This window comes from Xenopus laevis, chromosome 4S, assembly GCF_017654675.1.
Source record: "Xenopus laevis strain J_2021 chromosome 4S, Xenopus_laevis_v10.1, whole genome shotgun sequence".
Classification (NCBI taxonomy): Eukaryota; Metazoa; Chordata; class Amphibia; order Anura; family Pipidae; genus Xenopus; species Xenopus laevis.
The window spans coordinates 18,691,527-18,711,717 of NC_054378.1; the positions used below are offsets into that span (position 1 = coordinate 18,691,527).

Consider the following 20,191-nt stretch of genomic DNA (forward strand, 5'->3'; position numbering starts at 1 on the left):
TAAACATTTTGCAGCAAATTTCATCCATATGGGGGGCTGGAGGGAGCATGTGGTTTCTTGATCTAAACATGTTACGTTGCTTATTTTACACAACAGAAAGAAATGGATGGAACCTGGGCCCATAAAGGGGAAGTAAAAGTGAAACTGACATGGAATGCTCTCCCCTGACATTTAGTGAATGCTGTCCTCCTTCCCAAAACATTCCCCCCCCCCCTTTACATGTGCTTCTCATAATCTCCACTTACACCTGATGCTCTTGGCTGTGCTACTGAGTAAATTAATCACATGCACAACAATCCCATACAACTATATTTTGGCCTCAAGTATACAGGCACAATTCAGCAGGAAGAGTCCATATATTTGTCTATAGACTGTACAGAGAGCTGCCTTAAAACTATGGCAGCATAGGTATTCCCCTGTACTAAGCACAATTCAGCAAGAACAGTCCCCTCAGTTTGCTCATAGCCTGTACAGAGAGATCCCAAAAAACTATGGCAGCATAGGTATTCCCCTGTACTAAGCACAATTCAGCAAGAACAGTCCCCTCAGTTTGCTCATAGCCTGTACAGAGATATGCCATAAAAGTATGGTAGCATAGGTATTCCCCTGTACTAAGCACAATTCAGCAGGAACAGCCCCCTAAGTTTGCACATAGCCTGTACAGAGGAGATAAAATATATAGCGGACCCTATACAGACTATTTACCATGTAAAACTGCATATGACTGCAATGGAGTCATATTGATTTGTGTGAGAGCTGTTGGTTGTCCTCTAAACCTGAGAAGCTAAATATTGGGATGTAGTATGTGGGTAATACTCTCGTGTTTGTTCATTGCTTAGTACAAAAGTCCCCACACAGCAAAGCCACATGTACTGTACTGTGTATGTGACCTCTGGACAAGTCAGTGGGGTTTACCCTGCAGTGGGTAGAGCAGAGAATAGAGCTGCGGGTAGAGCAGTGTGTAGTGCATTGGGTAGTTCAGCGGGTAGTGCAGGGGGTAGAGGTGCGGGTAGTGCAATGGGTAGTGTAGGGGGTAGTGCAGGGGATAGTGCAATGGGGTGGAAGGTTGGGGTGTATAGCAAGTAACTAAATGTGGGCTGTTGCTGCTTAAGAATGATTGCATTGCTTTGAAAGCCCATTATTATTCTAGGAGTTAACCCCTAAGTGTTATGTGAGTACACATGGCCAGAACTACCCCCCATAGGCATGAGGGGTGTTAGCAGCAGCAGTGAATGTGTGACAGATGGTTGGAGGGGCCATGGTTGGAGCTGTCCAGGGTACAATGTTTTATGAGGGGGACAGTTCCCTAAGCAGGTGGATTCCCCAGTCAGACGCAGATTTACCAACTCCTGCTACATTGTTTCAAGATTCAGAACTAGGCAATAGACAGCGGCAAACATGCTGCTTACAGCAACAATGACATTTTTACACAACTTCATAAACATGGAACATTCAATTCAGCCCAGTGACTTCCAATGCCCTGAAATGAAAGGCACGGTTAAACCACAGCTGCCTGAACTGTGACTCTCACGTAACACATCCCCAAGCAGATTAAAGGACAAATTAAACTTTTAATTGTCCCAGGCGCTGTTTAATGAATGTTAGTAATTGTTTCTGCATGACTCCCTAATCATTCTGTGGCACGGGATTTTAATTTCATTTGCATTTTTTTTACATTTTCCCCCAAAATCATGTTTTTTCCTTTCCCATTAATCAGGTTAATCATTCCGAATTTAGATCTTTTATTTTGGTTTAATTTTTAACCCTAAAACATGTTTGATTTCTTTCCACCAAATCTGGCTTATTATGGGCAACGAATGTGCATCTTATCAGTTTTTGGGAATTTTCCAAAAAAAAAAAGATTCCCGCTACGTTCACCTATTTATTCAGGCGTGGGTGAATGTATCCCAGAATATCTTTGGCTTCTGTAAAGGAGGAGTTATTTAGAATTTTTGGGCAGATTTGTGATGGAGCCAGTAATTCTCTCAGGGAGATTGGTGAAATCAAACTGACGCTCTGTGGCCCCATCCTTGCACTTGGGGTACCACCCGGCTCCGCCTCCCTACCTAAACTTTCATTTCATTCCTGCGTTCTTTAAGTGCGTTGCGTATCTCCCATCCCAAATATTTTCCTACACATTGTATTGGTCACGGGATGTGGACATGGACCCAGTGAGTTAAATATTAGCCCTGGACATGGCGGGTGGGCGCCAGTTATTTAGCTAAGTGCCACCTGTAGGGATAAAGGTCTGGCTCCATTGTATAGAATAAGTGTGGAAAACAGGCAGTTTAAAACACCTGCTCCTCTCTGTTGACATCATGTGCAATAATGTTATTCCTTCCATACTCTGAATGTTACAATGTGTGATTTGGTTGCTATAGACTGCAGGCTGTGTTTGGAAACAGTCCCAATTCAGGTTGCTAGGGAGCTGACCTAGACGTGGTATCTGGGCCGTAACACCTCCACTGCAAGACTAATGTTCTTCGTGTTCTTTCTAATTTGGGGGCAGGGGTTATAAACGTGTTTGCATAAAGCTGTTCTATGATGAAGTGCAGTGATAACGTCTACATTACAGTCAGGGGTTTACTTGTCCTTTAAGCACTTCTGTCACATGTGCTCGCACTTTCCCCGCATAGCTACGACTAGTGACATTAATGGGACTGCTGAATTGTGCACTGATGCGAGACAGACGTTTATGTAATGGATGCAGGGCCAAGGTGAACTAAAATGAATCAGTTGGGACTGCTAGAAGGCGTTCCCGAGACTCTGCAGGGTGGCACTGGCTCCGTATCAGCATGTGGCACCGCCACTGGATGGAGAGAGGAGCGGCACTGCTGCATCCACGTGTCTCCTGGCAGAATTAAAGCAGAAAACCCCATTCATTTCACTGACTGAGACCGTACTTTACTTTTTAAAGGCAAACTAAGCCACAACTGTGTCGTACAGCTTCCTACATGCAGCAGCCTGTCTATTTCAGGTTAATGCCTCCCTTGGATTGGCTGGTTGGAATGAATTAGCAGTGATGTGACTGTGTCCCTTTTCTGTATTCTACGCTGCTCACCTGGGCACAAAAGAACAATAGACCGAAGATTTGGATCTGTTGTTGCTACTTCTTAAATGGCTGGTAGCGCCAATAAAATAAGAAAACTGCATGCACAATAAAACAAAATAATTTTTTTTACCCCCAATATTCCCTTTAAATGGCAGTATCTGTAGCTCTTTAATAAAACCGAGTTGATTCTACGTATTCTCACAAACAGTGAGGTTAAAGACGTATTAACCACGTGCAGACCGCAACTGCCAGCCACATTAAAGGCAAAGCACTCATCGCGTCTCTCGACTGTTGGTGGTTTTCTACCTACACGCAGAGGAAGGCGATGGGAAAGGAACTCATAACCTAAACCTTAGAATTAGATGAACTGACGATACAGAAGATTATATGTTATTCTTTGTATTTAAACTCAAATACAAATGCCTCATTTCTAGGGTTGGGGGTGGCAGCTTTGACAGGTGGAGAAGAAATTAAATGTGGGGTCTTTGCCAAAGCAGAACCATTCAAAATCTTCTTTTAATTTAGGCACAGAAGGATTCGGCAAAATAATCCAGAGGTTTCCTATGACAGATTGGAGCGACACTCCCTTCCCCCAAGGAATAGAACTGGTAAGTGTAATATATACAACTGCTCTATCTATCTGCTCTCATCTATCTATCTGTGTGTCTCTCTGTCATTTATCTATCTATTTTTCTATCTGTCTGTTTATTTGCCTGTCGTCTGTCTTTGTCATCTATCTATCTATCTATCTATCTATCTATCTATCATCTCTCTATCTCTATGTCATCTATCTATCTGTGTGTCTCTTTGTCATCTATCTGCTATCTATCTATCTATCTATCTCTGTGTCATCTACAGTATCTGCCATCGATCCATCTGTCTATCTGTCATCTATCTCTCTTTCACAAGAACCAGAGTGTTGATCTTGGGAAGTCTAAATAGTGTTCTTAAACTTGGTCCTTCAGTGAAATCTATATTTATATACAGGATTTGTTTTGGAATGCTGCCCCAGGCCTACTCTTACTAGTCAAAAAACTCTGAGTTGTCCTTTAGCATAGAAATTGGGGCAGAGAGAATGCACTGTCCAGGATGTAGATGAAGGATGCACTCAATGCACTCATAGGAATGTAATACTGGTGGCAGTGAATTCCCCTTAGCTGAGATTGCACACACTAATGGTTTCCTACTTGTTGAAACATTGAGATGTTCTCTGTAATTCCATGTGCAACACGGTGTTTCCCACTGAGATGCCCTTCTGCATTATTGACTGTAATTTTGTCATGTCAGGAAAACATAAGGCTCATTCCAAACCCAACAATAGGCTCAATTAATACACTATTGGGTCACTATCTGGACAAATTGTTGGCCCAAAGTATTTAGACTCCACTGACTGCGACTTCTACAGGTCTTCTGCTATTTACCTCTAGAGCAGTGCAAAGTTGTTGTCTGTTGTGACAAATCTCATATCATCTGGCAGTCTGATGGATGAGTAATTGACAGTTTTGTGTTTGTGGAACAGATCAGGGGCCCCTTTTCTGTTCCAGCACAATAATGCCCCATGCACAGAGCCAGGTCCCTACAGAATGGATTTGCTGTGAGCCTGATCCCCAACATCAGTGCCCAACCTCACTAATGCTCTTGTGGCTGAATGGAAGCAACTCCCAGCAACAATGTTCCAAAATCTAGTGGAATTTTCCCAGAAACATCTACTATATAGAGGAACCTGACTGCACAGAGCCCTGACCTCAACCCAACTGAGCCCCAACTGTGAGCCTGATCCCCAACATCAGTTCCCATATTTGCTAATTCTCTTGTGGCTGAATGGAAGCAACTCCCAGCAACAATGTTCCAACATCTAGTGGGAACCTTCCCAGAAGCCTCTATTATGTAGAAGAACTTGACTACACAGAGCCGTGACCTCAACGCAACTGAAAACCTGTGGGATGAATTGAAACCCCGACTGTGAGTCTGATCCCCAACATCAGTTCCCAACCTCACTAATGCTCCTGTGGCTGAAGGGAAGCAACGCCCAGCAATAGTGTTCCAGTATCTAGTGGGAACCTTCCCATAGAAGTAGAGGGCACATACATTGTAAAAAGAATTAAAAAATGTGATAAAAATGGAAATGTATTGGCATACATTGAAGAAAACAATTCAGAGGGAAAATGTATCTCTTAGCAACTAGACAGCTTCTGAAAATAAGAGGGTACTTTCCATAAATGACTGCTTAATTGAATCAGCATGCGCCGTCTGGGACACCTTTCCCTAAATGAACAGTATGTCCGAAGGAATGCTTGCCAAGCGTGAGGCTTCGGAGTTAAGAGCAGCTGCATTCAAATACTGGCGCACGAGGATGAACCAGTCATTGTTGTCAATGACCCAGTTTGAACTACAATTCCCAACACTGACCTTGGGTTTGTTTGCATAAAAATTATTGCATCTGAATCTTTTATGGGTCTGAAAGCAACACAGATTGGGAATGTTTAGTTTTTTTGATGGCAGTGTCCCTTTAAACCAATGCTTATTTATAGGCCTGTTTGCCATTTCCCTCTGCTCATTAGATCCACTTTTGCTTTATTTTAATGTGCATAGAAGGGGGCAGCTGGCAGTGTTTTGATGGCAAACCCTGGATCCTACTTTTCCATCATGTAATCCATTTTTTAATAGAAACCAGTTTTGGAATTATAGCCGTTGTTCCGTGTTGCTGGGAGACCAAACACAGAAATAATGGCAGCCTGGATACAGTAGTCTGTGAGTCATTTGCTTCCAGCTACAGTTGCCCGTGTGTAATGGGACCTATGGGCTGAAAGCTGATTGGTTGTTAGAGGTTGACCTGCTTGGGTGCCCCTCGCACCTGAGAATGAATGTGATGGAGAGAGACCTTGTAGATATTGGGCTTTGTTTCCAAGCTCCATGCCCCATGCTTAAAGGAGAACTAAACCCCCAATGAGAAAAGCACCATCCACTACCCCCCCCCCTCATTGGTATCCATTCCTTGCTTCCTCTCTGCATAGTACATTAGTGCGGAGCTTCAGGGCATCATCGGCCCATTTTTTCGTTTTCTTTAGAACGGGACCGCTGACATGGAACTATTGGCGCATGCGCAGTTGTAGCCGGTCTGGTATTCATGCCAACTGTGCATGCTCCAGAAAGTCGTAAATTGCAGAAGAGAAGACGATCCAAAGAAAACTAAAGATGTGAAAGGTGGCGCCCCCTGGAGCTCCGCTGCTCCACTCTGCTTGAAGAAGTGAGATTGACATTTGGAGACACTTTTTGCACTAATGCCCTATGCAGGGAGGGGGACTGTAGGTGGTGGGGGTTAGTAAACAGGGCTCTTCTCATTGAGGGGGTTTAGTTCTCCTTTAAGGAACCATAACCATGGCTCCAACCAATTATGCTTACAAAATTGTTTTCAAGGCTCCATGCTCAGGGGAACACCCTTGTTCTTACCACTTCTCCAAGAAGCAGCTTGGTGGGTAAAAACCAGGGGTGACTGAAGGGTTTTAATTCTGAAGGGAATTGGTCAATCTGAGCTCATACAAGATTACGTTTATTGGTTAATAATTAAAACAAAAAATCTTTTGGATAATGATTAGATCAGACTCAATTGATAGACTTTTACCGGGGATGTTTCCTTTTGATCCTACTGGCTGAAATATTATGTTTGCTCTTCTTTAACCGCTTCTTTCATTGGACGAAATTCCATTCAAGGGAAGCCCTCTAGATGGAAATACACCATGTGCCTCCGTGCATGAAGAGACGTACGTGTGATTAAGAGCTTGCTCCCAAACTAAACGGGTGGTTCATCTTTTTTTTTTTTTTAACATCATAACTTTTATTGTGCACATAACATGACATACATTTGCATTCACAATCATTTTGAGTTTTATACCAGTTTCAACAGTCATATACTGTACATCCCTTAATTGGTTGAATATAAGAACTTACATCATTTGCATGTCAAGTTACTACATATTATGAGCATTGTATTAAGCCAGTAAGAACAGAAATTAAAAAAAGCAGGGGAAAACGTTATTCTAACTAAATAAGTGTGGGAAATTTTGTACCATTTTAGTGGCATTTGAGGAGTCCAATACTTTATGGGTCTGTTTCTCCCATTTTTACTTAGGGAGAGGGCCAATTGCCCCATATTGCCTCACATTTTTCTAGAGATGCTCTCTTGATGTACAGGTATTGCATTCTGGTGATATGTATTTTCATTTGATCCAGCCAGCATTGATGCGTTGGAGGTACTGTTTTTTTCCATTGCATAGTTACACATCTACGGGCTTGGAATAGACATTGTCTAATAGTTATCATTTGGAACTTATTATATTGGGAGCTTTCACCTATACTTAATAAGGCCAGTTCTGGAGAGGGATGTAGAGTTACTCCTGCAGCTTCTGAGATCGTTCTTAACACTTTTCGCCAGTAATGATACAAGCTAGTACAATCGCACATCATGTGAATAAAGCATCCAATGACAACTTTACATCTGGTGCACATTGGAGAGTGTTGTGAGTTCATTCTATTCAGATGGATTGGTGTGAAATATGCTCTAGGTATAATATACCTCTGTATCTTTTTGTGGTCAGCATTTGGGGAGACAAAACGAGGGGCATCCAGGGCATCCTGCCAATCATCTGCTGTTCGTGCGGGGATATCTTTTTGCCATATTGTATATAGGTTTGAACTGAGTTTATCATGTTTGCAGAATCTCAATATCTCATACAGATTAGATGCTGGTTGTATTGCAGCTCTAATACTCTACAAAAAGGGGGTTTACTCATCTTGAAGTGTTCAGATTGAAATGCGTGCTTGACCTGCGCATACAGTAGCCAGGAAGTATCTGGGATCCCAAACTCCTGTTTAAGTGTTTCGAATGGTTTAATTGTATTTTCTAAGAGTATGTCCCTTATTAATTTTATACCCTTATCAGTCCATAATTTGGTTGATGCAATGTTTTGGAATTCACGGAGTCCCATATGGGAATGTCTGGGTGCTTTGCCAGGGATAAGCATATAAGTTGAGCATGCTTCCACATTTTCTGACCTAGTGGCATTAAGGGGTGAACCAGTTCAGGAGTTCTGCCAGGTACAATTCTCAGCAACCTATACAAATTTGGCATTTCAGGTTCCCCTGTTGCCTCTAGAAGAGCTGTTGATAAGCATTGGGGGTCCGTGGTGATCCAGGGCTTTATATGGGCCAGTTGCGTAGCCAAAAAATATAGCTCAAAATCCGGCAATGCTGCCCCCCCCCCATGAGCTGCAGATCTCTTTAGAATGTCAAGACGTAGTCTGGGTCTACCCGACCCCCAAATAAAGGGCCCCATTAGTTTGTCCAGTTTACAGAAAAAGCTTAAGGGGATAGCCATGGGAGAGTGAGATAACATGTATAACATTTTTGGGAGTATGGTCATCTTTATCAGACTAATTCTACCTTGCAGATTGAGGGGAAGGTTTGTCTATTGTTTGAATTTGGATTCCACCAAACCCAGTAGTGGAGACACATCAATTCCCAGTAGGACGAAGCGGCAGTGAGACCTCCACCACCAAGTACTTGAATTTATAGACTACCGCCAACTCGTGATTATTGGGAGTAAGGGTATCTGGGTGGGTGTCTACTGGTAACAGGCTGGACTTGGAGAGGTTCACCTTCAGGCACGAGAAGTTGCTGAACGCCGTGAGAACATTAGCCAGTTTCTCCAGCGACTTGTCACTATCAGCCACGTAGACTAATGAGTCATCTGCATATAGTTGTATTTTTTCTTGAATGGACCCACATACCCAACCTATGATCTCTGGGTCCCTTCTTATAATGGCTGCAAGAGGTTCAATTGCCATGGCAAACAGGAGTGGGGACAGTGGGCACCCCTGTCTCGTTCCCCGTGAATGTTAAATGCGTGGACGGTATACCATTAACTACCACCAGCGCAGAAGGTTTAGAGTACAGAAGTTGAGTGAGCGCTAGGAATTTTGGCCCAATCCCCATTTTGCTCATCACCTGCCACAGGAATTCCCACTGTATCAAAGGCTTTAGCAATGTCTAGTGCTACCAGTACTCTTTTGCCTTTGTTAAATGGGTGGTTCATCTTTAAGTTAACTTTTAGTGTGTTATATAGAATGACTAATTCTAAGCAACTTTTCAGTTGGTCTTCTTCATTTATAAGTATTTGTATTTGAATTCTTTTGTCTCTTTCCAGCTTTCAAAAGGGGGTCACTCAACCTATCTAAAAAAACATATGCTCTGTAAGGCTACAAATGTAATGTTATTGCTGCTTTGTATTACTCATCTTTCTATTCAGGCCTATCCTATTCATATTCTAGTCTCTTATTCAAATCAAGGCATGATTGCTATGGTCATGTGGACCCTAGCAACCACATGACTGAAACGGCAAACTGGAGAGCTGCTGAATAAAAAGCGAAATAACTCAAAAACCATGTATAATAAAAAATTAAAACCAAATGCAAATTGTCTCAGAATATCACTCCCTACATCATATTCAAAGTTAATTCAAAGGTGAACAACTCCTTAAGCTTATTGAGGGTAGGGTTGTCAGCTTTAAAAAAAAAAAAAAAATACCGGCCAGTGGTGGGGGCGGGTAATAAAGGGGTGGGCCGTGACGCAAAGGGGCGGAGCCGACAGGCAGTGCCGTAAAAAGGGGCGGAGCCACATGGTAGCACCGCAAAAGGGCCGGGGTCACATCGCAGAAGCCAAAGGAAATGTAAGTTTTTACTGAAGGACAAGGGCTTTTGTAAAGGGTATTACAAATTACCGGCAGCTACATTGCCAGTAAATTTGTAATACCGGCCCCGGCCCTGGCAGGTGTTTTTACCGGCTAGGCCGGTAAAATACCGGCCGGGTGGCAACCCTAATTGAGGGGACCAATTAGGGCAACTACAAACATTGCTGCCTTCATATAAGGCAAGTATCGCTCCTAATTTCAGGGCTGTGGAACAATAATGTTACTGGAATCTGCATGATCCTGAGACGATACAGAGAATAATAAACATAACCAGTTCAGTATTTGTTTCATAAAACCACATTCTAAGTGATCGACTTGACACGAGGGCAGCCATGCTGGTTACTGTGGGCGGGGCTAAAGCTTTCAGCCCTTATAGTCAACTCAGATGGGTCCAAAGTTTTAAGGGAAAACCAGCGCTTACAGCACGAGGTCAGGCTCACAGAGAAAAGAATAAAAGAGAAGAGAGAGATTTTCAGCAATATGGCGTAGTATTTTCCAAATGTGTTCACACGCCTTTTGTGATTATCTTATATAATGAATAAAGTGTCCCTTATATCCACTCAAACGTATCTTTGTGATTTATTAACCACTATCTCAAGCCTTGTACCGTGAGGATTTGTATAGGGGGGTACTCACAGACGTTTAGGAAAATGAGAAGTGGATATCAGCAGCGGATTCTGCATGCGGCTCCAAAACTTCATCCCACTATAAGAATGCGCTAACATAGTGTAAAATTGTAAACATTTTAATTAACAATCAAAAAAAATACACTCCCAATGTTCCAGTGATAAGTTCACATATAATATTATGTTCCCCCCAGTCACCGCTTCTGCGTTCCTAAGAGTCTCCAAGCAGTTGGTATATGTGCGAAAAGTAGCCGGCGTCTTTTCCCACCGCGTGCAGACCTCAGGCGCTTAGCGATGGCGTAATACCCTTCTCCTTCTGTCTACACGAGTTTCCCTGCTCAGTGATCCTCCATGTAGTCCCCACTCAGATGGGTTCCTTTTGCCTCATTCCTCAGCCTTTTGTCAGAAAGTAAGTGAACGCAAGAGCCACAGTGGAAGTTCCTACATTACAACAGTAGATAAATCCCAACATATGGGTAAAATTAATTTCTTGTGATTTTTTTTAGTCTGTTTTTTTGCTTTTCCTAGAATAAATATGATTTTGTTTGAGGTTCCCCATAACACAAACTTGTGTTACATATACATTAGTCTCTCCTTGTGTTCCTTTCAGGAATTTCTTTTTTCTTATCTCAAACTAAACAAAGATGGAAATGTCCAGCAAATGCACGGAGGGAGGTAGAACCAGTAGTAGGGAATTAAAACCACTACATGTCCTGTCAGCGAGTCAATTGGAAATAACTTGTTCTGGTCAGTCCTGTGTCCCCCTGGGGCCCTTGTGAACTGTCAACATTTTTTGATGTTTAATCTCTCCCCCACAAATGGGAGTTAACTTTACTCAGCTGTTTGGAAAATAAATATAGAATATATACTTGCCTTAATATTAGTACAAAGTCTTCCAAACTGAACATGGGTAGGTGGCAAACCAGTGGAGTTATGTACCCCTGGAACTATAGCAGAGTGACTGTTACCCCAATGTTTCTATATATCTGTAACCTTTTTATGAGCTAAGGGGGCCCAGCCTGAAGGCCAGTTAGGGGGAGATTTGGGATGGGTGCTTATTTGTGCTCTGGGTACCCCTGGAACTATAGCAGAGTGACTGTTACCCCAATATTTCTATATATCTGTAACCTTTTTATGAGCTAAGGGGGCCCAGCCTGAAGGCCAGTTAGGGGGAGATTTGGGATGGGTGCTTATTTGTGCCCTGGGTACCCCTGGAACTATATCAGGGTGACTGTTACCCCAATGTTTCGATATATCTGTAACCTTGTTATGAGCTAAGGGGGCCCAGCCTGAAGGCCAGTTAGGGGGAGATTTGGGGTGAGTGCTTATCTACTGCCCTGGGTACCCCTGGAACTATAGCAGAGTGACTGTTACCCCAATGTTTCTATATATCTGTAACCTTGTTATGAGCTAAGGGGGCCCAGCCTGAAGGCCAGTTAGGGGGAGATTTGGGATGGGTGCTTATTTGTGCCCTGGGTACCCCTGGAACTATAGCAGGGTGACTGTTACCCCAATGTTTCTATATATCTGTAACCTTGTTATGAGCTAAGGGGGCCCAGCCTGAAGGCCAGTTAGGGGGAGATTTGGGGTGAGTGTTTATTTGTGCCCTGGGTATGCCTGGAATTATAGCAGGGTGACTGTTGCCCCAATGTTAACATTGTTATAACTAAAGAGATCTCTCACAAAGTTGAAAAATGGGGAGCTTTGTCCAAGATTTCTGGAAAACCAAGTACATGTATAGGATCCATTATCCGGAAACCTGATATCCAGAAAGCTCCGAATTACAAAAAGACCATCTCCCATAAGCTCCATTATAATCAAATAATCCAATTTTTTAAAAATGATTTACTTTTTCTCTGCAATAATAAAACAGTACCTCATACTTCATGTAAAATAAGATGTAATGATTCCTTATTGGATTCAAAACCAGACTATTGGTTTTATATAATGTTTACATGATTTTCTAGTAGACTTAAGGTATGAAGATCCAAATTACGTAAAGATCCATTATCCGGAAAGCCCCAGGAGCATTCTGGATAACAGGTCCCATACCTGTAATAGCAAAATCCTCACTTCAGCTGTGCAAATGTCATTCTCTTGAATAAAATGAACTTCCTGGCATTTATAATGTTGGGAAGATAAATGAAGGTTTATTTTGGAAATTATCAAACAAGTTGGAATATTCCACAGTTTACAGTCAGAAAAGCTGAATTGTGGTTGGGGGAGTCTGGCTGATAACAGATGTGCTGTCAGTCTGTTTTTCCCATTATAGTTAGATTACTAAATCCCAAATCTGAAAGCAGGTTGAGCAAAAAAAAAAAAGCACCTAAAAACTGTGAAAAAGGATATTCCTGACCCGAAAGGCAAAATAAATAACCATAAAATTCAGAGGCACGACTGCAAAAATTCCATATAACATTCAATTTCACATAAACAGATTTTAAGGGAACTTTTACTGAGTTGGGAATCAGCCTTTTACCGACAACAACAAGATTAAATGAATAAATAAACAGGAAAATGAATCAGTGGGTGGAAATGTTGGGTGCCTTCCCTTCACAAGGTACAGTTGGCTAATTAAACTGTCATCTTAGTCATTTGAAAAGAATAACTGCACCTGAAACAGAAATATCAGCAAAAAGTATTTTTAGTAAAAATCAGTTTCTACGCTTGTGCCTACAGGGGTACCCAGGGCACAAATAAAGATTCACCCCAAATCTCCCCCTAACTAGCCTTGGAGCTTTGTTGAAATATAGTATAGCAGACCTTATAAAATCAGTACCCTTTTCTTCCATCACTATCAGAATATTGGGGCCCTACTGTGAGAGTGAGTGTGATGGCAGACATCCAGGAATGTAAGACATATCTATAAAACTAATATTTATTGTACTGGAGGTCAGTAATATATTTATGTGGCTCCCCAGTAACTGTCAGACTCTTATGTGCGCCTCGATGAAGCATTACGTGCTAGTTTCCAACAGATCGGCACTCTTCCGCAAATCAACAGAAAATATCACTTTTAGCAATTTGTCAGCATGTGGAAATTTCAATTTCCTTAAGACGTTTTTTAAAAAAACAAACAAACATATTTTTAGGTTCTGTTTTGTAATCAGTTGCAGGAAACTTGGTCAATTTCTTTGTTGTGCTTTCCGGAACTGAACCAATACAGTTACTGTATCATATACAAATACATGTGTGTGTGTGTGTATATATATATATATATATATATATATATATATATATATATATATATATATATATATATATATATATATATATATATATATATATATATATATATATATATATAAGATGGCAGATGAGAGAGATAGATAGAGATTGGTAGAGAGAGCGAGATGATAGATAAATGACAGAGAGACAGACACATACAGTCAGTCAGTCAGATAGACAGATAGAGATTGATAGAGAGAAAGATGACAGAGAGAAAGACAGAAAGATAGATAGATAGATCTATAACAGATAGAGAGATAGAGAAAGAGAGAGAGAAAGAAAGAGAGAGAGAAATAGAGAGAGAGAGGTAGATATATGTAGAGAGAGCGATAGCTAGAGGTGGGTAGGTAGGGAGAGAGAGAGAAGTAGATAGATTGACAAATAGACAGATAAAAAGATAGATAGATGACAGAGAGACAGACAGATAGGAGTAGGTAGATAGGAAGAGAGGGAGAGAGAGAAAGATAGGTAGATATGTAGATATGTAGAAAGAGATATATAGGTAGGTAGATAGATATGTAGAAAAAGATAGGTAGGTAGATAGATAGATAGAGATATACAGAGAGAGGTAGGTAGAGAGAGATAGAGAGACTGATAGGTAGGTAGATAGAGATATTAAGATAGAAAGCTAGATAGAGAGGTAGGTAGGTAGAGAGAGAGAGAGAGAGATAGGTAGATAGACAGGTAGGAAGAGTGAGAGAGAGATAGTTATAGATAGTTGGAGAGGTAGACATATCAACAGATAGAAAGAGATTGATAGTGATAGATAGATGCGTATCATTTGCAACCCTCCAAATTTTACTTTGGATTACATTTTTGATTGGCTTGGGCTCCATCCTTAATGACCCCTCCCCCATTTTAGGATATTCCAGCTGTATTTGCCAAGATAGGTGACCCCCCATCCCCTTTTTCATCTAATGCCAACAAAAAGAGAAATCTCTTTTATCTAATTTCTCACTCCCAAAAAAACAGTAGCGCAGCTTTGTGTTTTTGTGTTGGTGGCGTAACACTGATAAGATCAAGTGTAAATGAAAGGAAAGTGTTCCGGAACTCATGCACCTTCATGCCTCCTGCACCTGCAACAACAGCAGTGTTATCATATTATTGCAGCCCCTATCAGAACTCTCATATCTGTTTCCCAGTGATCCCCTCTGTGCCCATTAGATTTGATCATTATCAGTGGCTTTTAGTTTTATTTTTTGTTAGAGGAAAGGCAAGTTTGGGAGTTAAGGAATAGTTTAAAGAATTGTGCATTTTTCAGTACCCCTGCTAGAACCTCCTTTCTGTTTGTTTTTCTCATTTGGTCACTATATTCACTATACTCAGCCCATCATGGGAAAGGTTCTGGCCTGTTTTAGACAATTGGGGGTGTACTCCTGAGGGGTGATGGCTGGGGGTGATCACTGGAATGTACTGGGTAAAATAGGCCCAGTTCCACCTGTCCACAACCTGCTGCTCTGTGCCAACATAAATCTGTAGGTGATATTTGTAGTATCAAACCCCCCCCCCCCCCCCACATGCTACCCCCTTGGGTTTATCATAAAAACATGGGCATGGAGGGAGGATCCAGATGATGGAAATTATGCATACAGAACAGTGGCGTAACTTCATATTTATTATTTATGCCCCACAGCAAATTACTTTTCAGGCTCCAAAATATCTAGAAGTTGACCTGTTTTATCAATATTTATTAGGGGTGCACCGAATCCAGGATTTGGTTCGTGATTCGGCCTTTTTCAGCCCTGCCCTGCCGAACCAAATCCGACTCCTAATTTACATATGCAAATTATGGGCAGGGAGGGAAATCGTATGACTTTTTGTCACAAAACAAGGAAGTATAAATGTTTTCCCCTTCCCACCCCTAATTTTAATATGCAGATCCGGATTTGGTTCGTTATTCATCCAAATCTTTCGCAAAGGATTCGGGGGGTTCGGCCGAATCTAAAATAGTGGATTCAGTGCATCCCTAATATAAGTAGCCCTTATGTGGACTGGCAGCCTACAGGAGGCACTACGTGACACTACACCTAGTTTTAAGCAATTAAAACTTGCCTCCATGCCTTGAATTAAAAATTATGGACTGGCAGCCTATGGCAGGCTCTGTTTAGCCATAACCCTGTTTTTTAGCCAACCAAAACTTGCCTCCAAGCCTGGAATTCAAAAATAAGCACCTGTTTTTAGGCCACTGGGAGCAACATCCAAGGGGTTGGTCAGCGGCCTCAAAGCAGGTGCTTATTTTTGAATTCCAGGCTTGGATGCAAGTTTTGGTTGGATAGAAAACCAAACAGAGCCTGCCATAGGCTGCCAGTCCACATAGGATCTACCAAATAGCCAAAGACATTCTTTATTTGGCACCCCCAGGAACTATTTTCATGCTTTTGTTGCTCCCCAACTCTTTTTACATTTGAATGTGGCTCATGGGTAAAAAAGGTTGGGGACCCCTGGTCTAAGGGAATCAATATGGCACCTCCCTCCCATATGTAAAAGTACAAGAGAAGACTTGTTCCCTGCATAAAAACTTCTCATGCTGTAATTTTTGTGTAAGGAGATGCATTTGCCCTTTAAATGTTTTTCCTATCTCCCAGCTTGCCGTGCTGATGCTGTGGTGATAGAGTAGCCGAGTGGCTGTGAGTCAGGTTGCAGATTAGCAGAGTCAGGAGATGGGGGGGCACCAGTACATGACCTGTGTCACTGACAGATAGAACAGTTATTTGCTTGGAATGTGTGACATTTCAGCATTCAGCTTTTCTGGAATGCGACGGGGGAACTTCCGGGAAACGCATAACTTTGCCTTGAGAGGAAAGAATGAGGCTGCATGGCAGGGAGCCTATCCATGAAAATGTCTATTAATTAATGACCAGTCTTGCACTGCTGGTTATAGCTCAGTATTATGCCTTTGCACTGCTGATTATAGCTCAGTATTATGCCCTTGCACTGCTGGTTATAGCTCAGTATTATGCCCTTGCACTGCTGGTTATAGCTCAGTATTATGCCCTTGCACTGCTGGTTATAGCTCAATATTATGCCTTTGCACTGCTGATTATAGCTCAGTATTATGCCCTTGCACTGCTGATTATAGCTCAGTATTATGCCCTTGCACTGCTGGTTATAGCTCAGTATTATGCCCTTGCACTGCTGATTATAGCTCAGTATTATGCCCTTGCACTGCTGGTTATAGCTCAGTATTATGCCCTTGCACTGCTGGTTATAGCTCAATATTATGCCTTTGCACTGCTGATTATAGCTCAGTATTATGCCCTTGCACTGCTGATTATAGCTCAGTATTATGCCCTTGCACTGCTGGTTATAGCTCAGTATTATGCCTTTGCACTGCTGATTATAGCTCAGTATTATGCCTTTGCACTGCTGGTTATAGCTCAGTATTATGCCTTTGCACTGCTGATTATAGCTCAGTATTATGCCCTTGCACTGCTGATTATAGCTCAGTATTATGCCTTTGCACTGCTGGTTATAGCTCAGTATTATGCCTTTGCACTGCTGATTATAGCTCAGTATTATGCCCTTGCACTGCTGATTATAGCTCAGTATTATGCCCTTGCACTGCTGGTTATAGCTCAGTATTATGCCCTTGCACTGCTGGTTATAGCTCAGTATTATGCCCTTGCACTGCTGAAATGGCTTCTTGCTTTGATAGGGGAAGAGGTGCAAGAACTGTAGGGACCCTATGTTGGGTTGCTGTGCTGTATGTTTTGTGTTTTTTTTAGAGATGCAACGAATTCGGGAATTTGGCCAGGATTCAGCCTTTTTTCAGCATGATTCGGCCAGAATCCTTGTGCCTGGCCAATCCGAATCCTAATTTGCATATGTAAATTAGGGATGGGAAGGAAAATCATGTGACTTTTTGTCACCAAACCAGGAAGTAAAAAATGTTGCCACACCTTTTCCTTTCCAGACCCTAATTTGCACATGCAAATTCTGCGGCACAAATCTTTCCCGAAGGATTCAGGGATTCGGAATCCCAAAAAGTGGATTCAGTACATCCCTAGTTTCTTTTAAAGGAAAAATAATACTTTGGGGTTCTGTACCAGTCCAAGGGAACCACAGCCCTTTAGCAGGGAAGAACTGTGCCCCCAAAAATGCCCCAGTAGCTCCCCATCTTCTTTTCTGCTGATTCCCAGCACTCGCTCTGTGCTGCTGTCACTTACTGAGCTTAGGGACTGACGCACAAGATACTGAATATAATATGTATATAATGTAATATACTGTAAATATTCTTTTGATTGCTAAATAATTTAGATCATTGGTGCAAGGCAACTTAGAAACCAGCACAATTAGCACCAGAATGTCATTATCAGCCGTGCGGAATCCGATTATGCGAACCTCATTTTTCACCTTGATGATTTGTGATGATCCCCTATGCTTAGCTCGCATGTGCTGAGCATGTGCAGTGCCACTGACACTCCTCACAAAATTCAAAATGGGAAACTCCTGTGGCAGCTCTCAAGGTCAGGTTCATTACTGCTATAGAGATGCCGAACCTTGAGGCTGGTGCAGCAAGTTCAGTACATAAAACGGGGCATTTCTAGCTGTATTAATTTCTAGAGTTTAGTTCTCCTTTAAAGAGACATGAGGAGAAGCACGTTGCCTCGCTAATTGTTGGCCGCTCGCTTGTCTGGATGAATAAGCAGCTTTTGGTTGATGTGTGTTTCGGCACGTCCCTTCATAGTCTGTCCCTGTAACCTTATCAGCATGGCAACATAATAGAAAGCAGCGCAGGCGTTGTAACCCTTAGTGTCCCACTCCCCACTGCGCCACTACAACTGCACCGATACTGCCCAGCTACATGGAATGTACGTGCCACCGTGTGCCTCCATAACTGCACTCTGACAGTCACTATACCTATTAAAGGCAACTCATGCCCAGACTAAACTATTTTAATTATTTTTATTAGTCTGGCTGCTAGGTCTTGTCACATGGGCAGCAACCCCGCGCCAGTTACGGTACAGGCACATTTTACTTCATTCAGCATCTGGATAAACATTTGGGGTGCGCGTGGTGCTTATGATTTCTGAGAACGTGTTGGGCCGGGATGAGTTGGATCATTCACTTACTAATGTGATTATCCCAGCAATTACTCACTTAATAGGATAATAGAAAAGGATAAGATGCTGCTTTCATATAAAATGCTAAGACAGGAATGTGTGTGGACATGTAGAGCTTTCACTTGTAGCCCAGGTGTATACAAATAAGGAATGTTCTGGGCACACAATAAGTTCTACCCTCATACTGTACTGTCTAAGCAGGGAATCAATATGGCACCTCCCTCCTCCCATATGTATAAATACAAATATACAAATAAGGAATGTTCTGGGCACACAATAAGTTCTACCCTCATACTGTACTGTCTAAGGGAATCAATATGGCACCTCCTCCTATATGTATAAATACAAATATACAGAGAAGGAATGTTCTGGGCACACAATAAGCTATACCCTCATACTGTACTGTCTAAGGGAATCAATATGACACCTCCTCCCATATGTATAAATACAAATATACAAAGAAGGAATGTTCTGGGCACACAATAAGTCATACCCTCATACTGTACTGTCTAAGGGAATCAATATGGCTCCTCCCATATGTATAAATACAAATATACAGAGAAGGAATGTTCTGGGCACACAATAAGCTATACCCACATACTGTACTGTCTAAGGGAATCAATATGACACCTCCTTCCATATGTATAAATACAAATATACAGAGAAGGAATGTTCTGGGCACACAATAAGCTCTATTCTTCTTCTGTCATATTTCTGCCTACTGAGACAAGTCCGTAAGACAAAAATATAAGAAGTAGTGAAATAATCGAATTTGCGCTGCTCTTAAATCCCCCCCCCCCAATTCCAAGTAAGGCCGTGTAACAGAAGGAAATAGGATAGGGAATGTTTTTTTACTTTCTCTCTAGGAAATAGATATGTTTATGTTTATAAAAAGTCTCTTAACTGTTTCTGGGTTTCGATTTGGGGTTTTCTATTCCTGTAACTGGACCCCAATGAGAAATAAAGGGCAACAATGCCATGCTTATCTGAAATCCTTGCACCTGACTTTCCTTCATTGGGTTTCTCTCCAGTATGAGTTTGTTGTTGGAATCAGCTGTAAAGTTTCCTATATTTGCTAATGACCCTAAAAGCAATAATTGATCCGTAACTCCCAGTCACCCTAGGATCCAAGGAATAAAGTAATGCGGGAGCCTAAGCTAAATTATTAAAGGGGCAGTTTACATTATGAACTTGACAAAAGCATTATCACCACCTCTACTCTACCCAGGATAATTGGTTTAAATCGAGATAGCGAGCTCTGTATAAACAAACCCCTCCTTTCCCAATGCAGCAGCAGCCTTTGTCATGTGGTATAGATATGTATATGGTAACTCTACGCAGGGCTTCTCCGTGGGCTTTACTAGCTTCTCCTCTACAAAAAGTGACTTTGCAGAATCACGGTTTCGCGGTGTAAAATCACGGTTTTGCCGTTTACATTTTAAGAGTTTAGAGCAAGAATTACAGCCATAGGTCTTTC

General features: G+C 41.9%; 1 protein-coding gene across 2 annotated transcripts in view; it reads left to right on the plus strand.

Annotated features, from left to right (window-relative positions):
* The window catches only part of sbf2.S (SET binding factor 2 S homeolog), a 185,014-nt gene that overhangs the window by 42,605 nt on the left and 122,218 nt on the right, over positions 1-20,191 (plus strand). For both annotated transcript variants that reach the window (XM_018260291.2, XM_041560994.1), the window contains exon 2: positions 3,578-3,660. In XM_018260291.2, the coding sequence (XP_018115780.1) occupies positions 3,578-3,660 (83 nt within the window). The remainder of the gene's footprint in view (positions 1-3,577; positions 3,661-20,191) is intronic.